Source organism: Opisthorchis viverrini, assembly GCF_000715545.1.
Source record: "Opisthorchis viverrini unplaced genomic scaffold opera_v5_13, whole genome shotgun sequence".
NCBI classification, from domain to species: domain Eukaryota; kingdom Metazoa; phylum Platyhelminthes; class Trematoda; order Opisthorchiida; family Opisthorchiidae; genus Opisthorchis; species Opisthorchis viverrini.
In genome coordinates this window covers 1156388-1166401 of record NW_008751669.1, presented here as the reverse complement: position 1 = coordinate 1166401, position 10014 = coordinate 1156388, and the positions used below count along the sequence as shown (strand labels likewise).

Sequence of the window (10014 nt, the reverse complement as noted above, 5' to 3'; positions counted from 1 at the left end):
AGCGAGGCGGGGGGGAGTGGGGAGAGGGAGGGCGGAGGGGGGGGGGGGGAAGAACTGTCGAGGTGGCCCAATTTCCCTCTAACAAAATATTGGAAGAGTTCCATCCCAGAGGTTGGCAGCATAGCCAACATCCCGGACTCACGAACATGGCCACAAGCGGAGATCAGATCTCAGAAAATTTGTATGTAAATGTGGTGCCAGGTGACATTATCGAACTTTGTAAAAAAAACTCCCACAGATCCGTAGAGTCCGGAATTTTAATGAGCAGCCACGCAGCATTTCAGGCTAACCGATGATGTGTACTTGGGTTACTTATTTGCAAAACGCCGCCAGTTTCAGGTTTCTTATAATCGCGGATAGTTTAGATGAGTGCAAAGCGAGATGTAAAGCGGTTTCATGTGGCAAGAAATCTGGGTTAATTTGAAGGCATATACGTAATTTTACAGTCTGTACAAAGATATTTTACTCCTCATAAACTTCCTAGTACCGCGAAAAAACCTAAAGCAATCTGGCAACGGTATGTGTAACAGTTTTAACAATGTCCGTAACCGTGTTTCTCTAAGTAGCAGCTATAAAACCATGCCTCATTGATGAGTCTCTTCAAATCACTAACGTATTATCCGATAGAACTAAAATGTTGTAGCACGATAGGGCCTCCAAAGAGCGCACCTTAGTTTCATCCTGCTGAAAGGCGGCGCTCTTTCGTGGGGTAAATAGCGAACAGTATAAATATGTTCCTTTCCCCCCTGACTCATATCCCTGGAAGGGATATGTATTTAAGCGAATGCTCAATAACACATCTGCAAAAGCGATGGGCGAATGGACAAATAATTTTTTGGTTTTTTGACACCAGGATAATGAAGGATGTTTGCAGCGATGCACTAGAACGTTTACAAAATCTTGGACATCGCACTTAGACTTCTGTGACGCTCCACTGCAATGTCATTCTTCCTAACGGACTTGGTAAACTTGCAGCATATTTGGAATATCAGTGCAAAAACCTAACTAGGTTACTCCTTTCTAAGCGACAGCTGACATAATTTCGTCCCAGTGACAATAAATTGGCCGTCTACATAAAACAAATGACGACAGTTCCATGAATAATTTCACTGGCTCCATAATTCGACTGCAGTTCGACACCGTACCGTAGAATAAATGGTTAGGCACATTTAGGCAGTCAGTGAACCAATGATCGTTGGAGATTGAAGGATAGAAGAGGTAAGCACATCTTGGTTCATCGATATTTCTGTCCATTTGATATGGTAAGTACAAAACTGTCTGGTTATTGTCTGGATCGGTGAAGCGGTAATGTCCCACCGGTTGGCAAAAAACAGTGTTTGTATTTATTGTGCTTGCTTTTGTGAGCTTCATGGTGAACTGCCCCCGACAGAAACTGAGTTGTTGAGACCTAAATTTTGCACACAGAACTACATTCTTCATGTCACGGAGTACTGAACCATTCTGTCACTTGACAATACATAATTGAGGAGCCCAGTGTTTATTCATTGGCGAAGGACGAGGTTTACTGGGTGATAGACCCCTAAGATGATTATTTCCTGAATGACCGTGGAATGCACAAACCCCAACAGTACTGGCCATGAGAAACAAACAAAAAATGCTTTCGAATAAGCCCAAGGAATAGATTACTCAATCAAAAGCTGCTAGGGAAAGTTTGAAACTTTAGAGTGAGCCAACCGATTATTAACTTTTTGACTAGTTTTCAAAAGATATCTTACCTACACAATGACGCAGATACGAAAATTATGGATGGCGACCCAAAATATACTATGGCAATCCAGACAATTAGGTAATTCATGGTGTCTGTTGGGCAGCACCATCATTAGTACGCAACTGTGCTGGGAAAGCATAGTTGTCCACTCATGTGTCAAGTTTTGTCAGGCAGAACAGAACTTTTACCAGTTGTCAGTCTGTTGTGAGTAATGACATTTTCAAATGTCCAACTGGTACTAATTCACCAGCAATCAACCACTAGTTGTTGCCTGCTGCATTAGTAATCGGTGTGAACTTGTGGCAGCAACGAATTTGTTACCTGAGGATATTATTCATTTGACTAGTAAGGTCACGCTCCTCCCACATTGGATTATAACTGCCGAATTCTGGAGATTGAGGGTTTCAAACTTTCTGGTGCACTTACCTGTGACTTTCTGTCCACAGGTAAAAGTAAGGTTCTTTATTGAGAAACACCAACTCAACCCAGCTCAGCGAACAAGCCAACGACCAGAAACACCAACTGAGCAGTTACAGACTATTCGGCAAGGGAGAAAACTCTCATACGCATCTTGTATATAAAAACTGAGTATCCGCCTTCTTCTCGAACACGTCTTCTGTAACTTTCCTGTGTAGCCATTGACTATCACACAAATGTAAACGAATTCCACAAAGCAATTCCGAAAATTCCGCAATAAATCTCACTTTCCAATGGACGCGAAGCGGATTTACGAGAAAACCACACACTACTTGCATGTCTCATCAGCATTATCCACCATCACACAGGTAGCAATAAGGTGATAAACAGACGAAGCTCAGCCTCGACTGTTACAGAGGTTAACGCCACAAGTAAACTTGGTGAGATTGGATTCCCAAAGATAGGTGCAAGTATCCAACAATTTGATGCAACTCAAGCTTACCACATGTTTGCAGCATTTCAAAGCCAACTGCTTGTTTATGTGGTAAATGTGATGGGCATCATTATCGCGTTTCACCACTGTGCAAACACACAGTCCATTCAATACTTTTGCACAAAGCTCAAATCTTAGGATAAAATTAAACAACCAGCATGAATGTTAACAGGCGCAAGTAGAATTTATATAGCTTAGGCAGCTTCATTGCAACCGTTAACATTTTCTCCTTGATTCAAATAACTGCGCTACATTCCTTTTAGTGTACGGTATCATAAAAACACTTCTTGGTTACAGCTGAGGCGTCTGTTACACTTGCAGGCGAATTTATTGTAGTATCTCATCACTGTTATAAATGGACCACCCGCATACAGACTTGGCTTTCCTCCAAAGCCATACACTAATCATATTTCTACTGTGCGTAAAATATAATGGAAGAAAGAAACACGTATTCGCCGAAGTCCTAATATTATACGTAAGAGTAGTCATCCATAGTCGGCCAGTTTTCTGGTTTACAAAATTTCTACGACATTCTGAATCTCAGTCAAGATCCATTTGCGGAGTAAGTTTCTCAAAATCCTAATCGTTTCATCGTGTCGTTCCAAAAACTGTGCCCAGTATTCCGCGGAGCTACCATCATGTATGCCCGTATGGCACACAAACCCCTGTATTAATGCGAATACTAGTCCAATGTCCATCAAGTAAACTGTTGAGAATGGGCCCTTCCCCCAGATTAACAACACATGTTTGCATTGCATGATCAGAGCTGAAAGCCCATCTCACCATCCTGTGGATAATACGCCTGCTTTGTACAAGGAAGCTGTGAACAAGACGTCGATAAGAAATTCATCAAAATCTAGGACCAGGCTTACAACTTCAGTTCCGTTCGCTCTACGATCGACATGGTATCTAGCATCTTTCGATTTTATTTAAGCCGATAAGGAACATATCCTTTCGTTTTGAGTACATTCAAATGAATAACTGGAGAAACCTATATTTATAAAGGATACCAAATTACTGAAACTAAGTCTAGTAAGAGTTTTGTCGATTCTAGTTCACTATAGACTATAGATTAATCTACGCAACACAGAAAACTGATAATTACCTCAGCACGTTCCCATTAGTGTGGATTAAAACCTAGCCCCACACAAACTAAACACATAACTAGTCAGAGTAAACATTCAGAGTTGATTTTGTCGTCCAACAATTCTCCGAAGGATCGTAGATACAGCAAAAACTTAAGTTCTCATTGCGTTCTTCGAAAATCAATTACAGCGACACCGTAACATTTTGGAAATGCGACTGCCCGAGACAAGCAGCGTTAGGATGACGTCATATTAACGTTCATTTTCTTACAAAGGTTTGTTTAAAGGTCATTCTCGGTGCATGGTGAGTACTTTCACTTAACCATACTCCCCGGGAATGGCGGCACCTTATGACATGTGTATTCATAATACTTTCGGACCAGGTGGTGTAAGTAAGTAGGTGGATTTTACACCTTCCTTAATGGGTTCCCGGGGGACATCCACCCGAAAAGTGCGAGACAATTTGTTTTTGCCTGGGAGAGTAGAAAGTCACTAGGACTCGTGATAAGACACAAAATCGTGATCAGAAAAATGGAAACTTGAATTTTTATCTAAAACGCGCAAATATTGTAAGTTCATCAATAGAACATTGCACACATTTGAATGAGTGTTAAAGTGTAAATCGCATTCATCTCCGCTTTCGAAAAAGTCGGTGAATTGCATAGCTTGTTGTCTTAGAGATCCAGAGATTGGTTGTTGGTCCGTTCGCCGAGCTTGGCAGCTGGATTGCAAACGCTTCATCATCAAACGAGGTGACATCGTCAGTGAAAGAGTGACCTGCACTGACGACGCCACCTCGTTTGGTGACGAAGTGTTTGCAGTCCAACTACCAAGCCCGGCGAAGGGACCAACAATTAAGCAGTGCAACCTAGCTACCTACATTCCACAACATTTCTAAGATCCAAAGATTGTACATTCGGTTTTTTCTCAGTTGTCTCCATGTTGTGAAACCTTTAGACTTACTGAAATATGATAGCTCAGTTCATAAAGGAAACGACTCACAAGGTTGCTGAAAACTCTTCGACAGCCACGACCGGTTTTCGCCCTTCTTGGGGCTCATTAGATAGGCGCAGTCCCCGAGTTTCTGTCAACCTTATGTTCTACTTGAACGTAAATTGGACTGTGTTCGAGAAATACATTCATTTGCAAATCAATTTGGTTTTCATGAGACACTCAACTGAACCCCTCGTTTATGACATTCTAGAGGCAGTCGTTCCGCGCAGCTTACTCCTCCATCAAGAGGTTTGTCGATCAAAACCCTAAAATTTAGGCCTAACAGCCGCCTACAATAGTCATTAAGGTGTAACGCTTGCTTCTAAGATGCCAATACGGGGACATTTTAATCGAGGCTTCCTTTCACGCAATCCACGTGAAGTTTCTTTTTTCTGACACTCACTAAATAACGAGGACATGCTACCAGTGATGACTTAATCCACAGCTATTTACTCCTTCATGTGCCTCTGTGACGTACGATCTATTGAGTTGCCACCAGCATCCTTGAACGGTAACAGCGCAAGATCACATAGGGGGGGCATCATTGCTCGTTTGTAGATACATGTCATATGGAATAAAACAACACTGGTTTGGCCATCACTCGTTTAAATAAGTACTCACAAACTTTGTCGAAACAGCCGAATCATTTGGTATTGGGTTGCAGGTAAGCAGTGCTTGCAAACAGTCAAGTCTAGCCTGTTAAACCGGTCACACGATCGACAGCTCATCACTAAGAGCATTACAGAAGTATGAATAGGCTCATGTACGCAGGTGCTTGAAGGAGACAGAGTGGCTTCGCTTTTCCTCCTCTTATTTTGTACTTGTCTCCCCATTTCTCATATATAAACCTGGCGTGCACTGGCCCGCTGACGACAATCTGAAAACCACTGTTAGCCTGTTGTGTGTTGTTCTTGAGAAGGCACGGCTATATTCAGAACATTGTCAAGTTTCACGTGAATTGAGAAACGCCAGGATAACTTCCAACGTGTTAAACGAAAACGAACATAAACCTACCTAATTGGTGAAACTATGTGAAAGGACTGTAGAATGTCAAGGAAATTTGCTCGCAATGAAAGCGGCTGGATACGCTTGAGTCATAAAACAAACTGGGAGAGTGTTTAGCTTTCAACCCATTTGGTGGTTTTAGTTTCTACAAAATAATCCGTGTATTTGTGCAACACATACAGTTTGAGAAAATTATAAACGAAATATTCATTACAGTCTCCCACCCGAAAACTGATGAATCCGATTCATTTGCCAAGTAGAAAACGAGACTGATGGAAATTCCGGAATTACGCTGCCTCAGTTAGCTCTAGAAGATAAACCCTTATTGAGCGGTCTAGGACATTTCCTCGAATATAGGTAGTGCCAAGAGAGAACAGTGCTGGAGGAAGTCATTTGAAACTTTTGTTGATTACATAGATTCCAAAGGGGATCAATAGGAGACTTCAAAATTTTAGCCTATGTGTTTCACCCTTGGCTAACATCACTGTTCGATCCGTTTCATGCATGAACCTATTATTAAACGTAGTGAATAGCGCTATAATGATTGAGCGATTAAATTTTCACCACCTCAATGGAGTAATGCTCTGAAGTGCGAAAACAACCAGACTGCTCCCCAGTGTTCTATTATGCATTATAGTACGTTCAGATGAAGATAGTGCACAAACATCAATCTGCATTCAGGTCTGGACGGTTTCGTGGACGACTGTCCGTTTTCAAATTGCCATCCACAGATAAGTGCGACTTGACTGCAATTCGACTGTTAGATACAAAAAGTCTGAGGTAAAACATGCGGGAGCAACCACCCAGCAAACTCGACAGTGAATAAGAAATCGGTAAGAATGACCCCCAAATTCCGGCAGCATTTCATGACTTGTTTGACCAATTCAACTGGCTTAGAGAACTAGCAAGTGTTTACTCAGAAATTCATGGAATATTGTGGAAACTCCCCCCCCCCCAGCTGAACATTATAAATAGAGGAATCGCATCGCGGCTGGCTTCACAAAACTTGAAGGTGTTAAAACAACGCAGTAATGAAGTTCAGCCATGGGGCGGTCCCGGCATGCAGCTACCAAGCAACCCGAGGGAAAGAAGAATCGCAGAGCCGCCGCACCATTTAGAGCCATAAAATGGAATATTATCTGAATGAGCGTTTAAGCATGTCGACTCGGCAAAAAATAACAAAATCAAGCAACCAAATGTCCAATTATCAACTTACAAACACTATTCGCAAGAAATGAACATATCAGTCCACTCACGAATATCCAATGAATGTGAGCTGCACGTTCATAAACAGATTTAGCCGATATCTTGCTGTATACTCCCTCAATCTATTCAATGGAATACTGGTGCGACCCTGCCAGACAAGTGCTTCACAAATACACTGTTCACAAGGCTGCATAATACCCCTCCTTTCGGCGAGATGAACGTCCATGCCGAACTTTTACGCAAAAATACTACCGGTCCAGTAGACAGCAGTCATCCAACTGTAACACCCTTTCGGTGCCTAGCTGCCATGCCACCTGAAGGAAGCAGGAAGGCCGGGATACTGCCAGGTTGCCCAAGCCTAGACAGGGTAAGTCGAGAAGCAGAAGTCGGGTTCGAACCACGGACATTCCGGTCAGTAAATTCGTGCTCTAACCACTAAGTCATCTCGCCCCCGGTCCAGTAGAATGTGCTTGTCATTCAAATCTGCGGGAAGGTTCCCGATATAAAACAGCGCATTGAAGAGCTGTGCGACAGCAGTATGCAGCTGGCGTACGCTACTGTCAAATCTGATTAGCATAAGCTACCACATTCTGACATACCATGAAGAATTAGAAAGACCTGACAGGTGTACACCAGTATTGAGCTGCGTGTGGACCCTGGAGACGAATATGTTAGTTAGATTACATGCAGGGAGCTAGTACTTCCTCATTCGGGGGCGAGATGGCCCAAGTGGTTAGAGCGCGAATTTACTGACCAGAAGGTCCGTGGTTCAAACCCGACCTCTGCCACTCGACTTCCCCTGTCTAGGCCTGGGTGACCTGGCAGTATCCCAACCCTCGTGCTTCCTCCGGGTGGCATGGCAGCTAGACACCAGAAGGGTGTTACAGCTGGACGATTATTATTATTATTAATTCCTCATTCAAGCAGAGGTTGTGGAAGGATTCGATGCAATCCGCTGACATTCGTTGGCTGAAGACTACGAGACTGCGAAAGATGGACAACAGACAAACTCAGGGAATTGTTGCATTGCTGTCCAATTAGTTTAGTTGACGCATCCGCATGATCCACTCGTGAAAAAAAAACAGGAAAAAGCAAAAACATTGATGGATTCAGCTTACTTGAATACTATAGAAAGTAAGGCGCATAAGTGATTTTAGAAACGATTTAGATACAGCCACAAAAAGTCATGCGGTCACTGGTGGAAAGCACGCACGATTATCTGGAAAAAAAAAACGAATAGTTAAAAAGTTCCAGATTATGTCCGTAAAAGTGCCTCGCCCATTCGAACACGAACACCAGGGGTGACACACCAAGTAGCGTTTGTGGGGGCTTCAAACACAAGTACAATAGTTGACCCGAGTCGAAACTCTCCAAATTCACTACCCTTAATTCGGACAGTGGATGCTTCGGAAAGGTTCAGTTCAATAAACGGACTGATTTCTGATCCAGCACGACGATTCCGAATATTGCAGTGGAACTTGTTGTTGGTAGTCAGAGACGGATCCCAAGGAATACGAATCCCACCGACTCCGACAGCACCAACGGCGGACAACGACATATATCCGTAGGCCCAGCTGCCCACATATACGACACGTTCGTTGAGAGGGAAAAGTCCAGGAAGCCGAGAAGCCACAGACGGATTGACGGGCAGGAGCTTGCCTGCAAAGCAACAGTTATTGACAGCAGATCAAGAGAAACGTATGAAACGAGGCATCTTTTACAATGGGAACAATGGATCTAGCCAATGAATAAACCATGATACAGAGCAGCCAAAATTCACAATAGTGACCTCCCATGAGAAAAAGCAGCGCCCCGTGGAAACGGTTTGTTGAATTCACTGATTTCCTTAGAAATTCAACAGAAAGACACTAAACACAGTGTGACCCGGACTTATACCCCCATGGTTGAAGCAATTGCTCTGCATATCCTTTTCGAATGGACGTACAACGGTTAATTGACCAAAGTTTGCTGCGACGCATCTTTGCTCCGAATTATCCTTTTCGAATGGACGTACAACGGTTAACTGACCAAAGTTTGAACAACCTGGTTGAAACTAAACAGCGTTTTGCCACTGTCCTTGAATAATAGAGCTCACCTAACCTAGGCTTGAAAAGACAGGACGGGGCACTAACACTTAAGAACATGGGAGGGTCAAAACTCGTGGATCAAGGTACGAATCAGACGGGTTTATAGGAAGACAATGGCTCAGGAACAGACGGCTTACTGAAATGAGGCTGGAAATACCCAGCCCATTGGCCAAGACACTAATTCTTTTTGCACATTAACTTCGATGATTTCACCATCTCCTATGAGGTGAAGGAGTTTTCGGACAACTCCAGGTGTTTCAATGACGTCCATTTCCGGATCCGTTTGATTCCATTAGGTTTACTATACACAAGGAGAATGTGCCTGAGCTGTTGTCTAAAATGTCTTCCGGTTGAATTATGCTCAGCGTCCGAAGGCATACGTCTCGCATTAAGGAGCAATGATGACTGATCTGAAATTTAGTGCTCAATTAATGGGTGCTCAAAAATGCCACTTTTCCTATCCTAAAGCACTTGTCTCATCCAAACTGCGAACGACATGACTCCCTGGGTGCAGAATTTAAAGCAAATTTGCTAAGATTGTTCAACTTGTGGTTCCAAATGCTTCTATAAGGCTAAATGGGAAATTTGTCCCCCAGGTTTCCAAAGAAATTTTGGTGGAAATTTAGACCGGAGAGCGTAGTATGATTAGAAGCGAATGTCCCAAGAGGGACGGTCAAAAACGGCTTCGCAATCGCCTCGCGGGCTATGCAGTCAATTTGAGTGCATTTGACTGATGACAACCAGAGCAGCAACGGCATCATCAAACCCAGTTCTGCTGAGAAACAGCCGATCAGCTCAGGGCTGCAAGACTACCATCAGTCACATTTGACGGGGTATATATTGTGAAATCTACACAATCGAATACGCACCGGACCGATGTCACCTCAGTTAGTGGAAAAATAGCTACAAGAAAATCGCCAAGTTCGGCGAACAGAGAGAGCAGTTCAAATCTTCCTAATCTAAGGCTTACGTAGTAATAGTCATATCGCGGGTATATAT

General features: G+C 43.1%; 1 protein-coding gene across 1 annotated transcript in view; it reads right to left on the bottom strand.

The window, feature by feature from the left end:
• Positions 1-8006: 8006 nt before the first annotated feature.
• Positions 8007-10014, bottom strand: part of T265_01221 (hypothetical protein) — a gene marked incomplete at both ends in the record, with an annotated part of 13115 nt that continues 11107 nt past the window's right edge. Inside the window, one exon of the mRNA XM_009165206.1 lies at positions 8007-8587. Within this exon, the coding sequence (XP_009163470.1) occupies positions 8184-8587 (404 nt within the window). The remainder of the gene's footprint in view (positions 8588-10014) is intronic.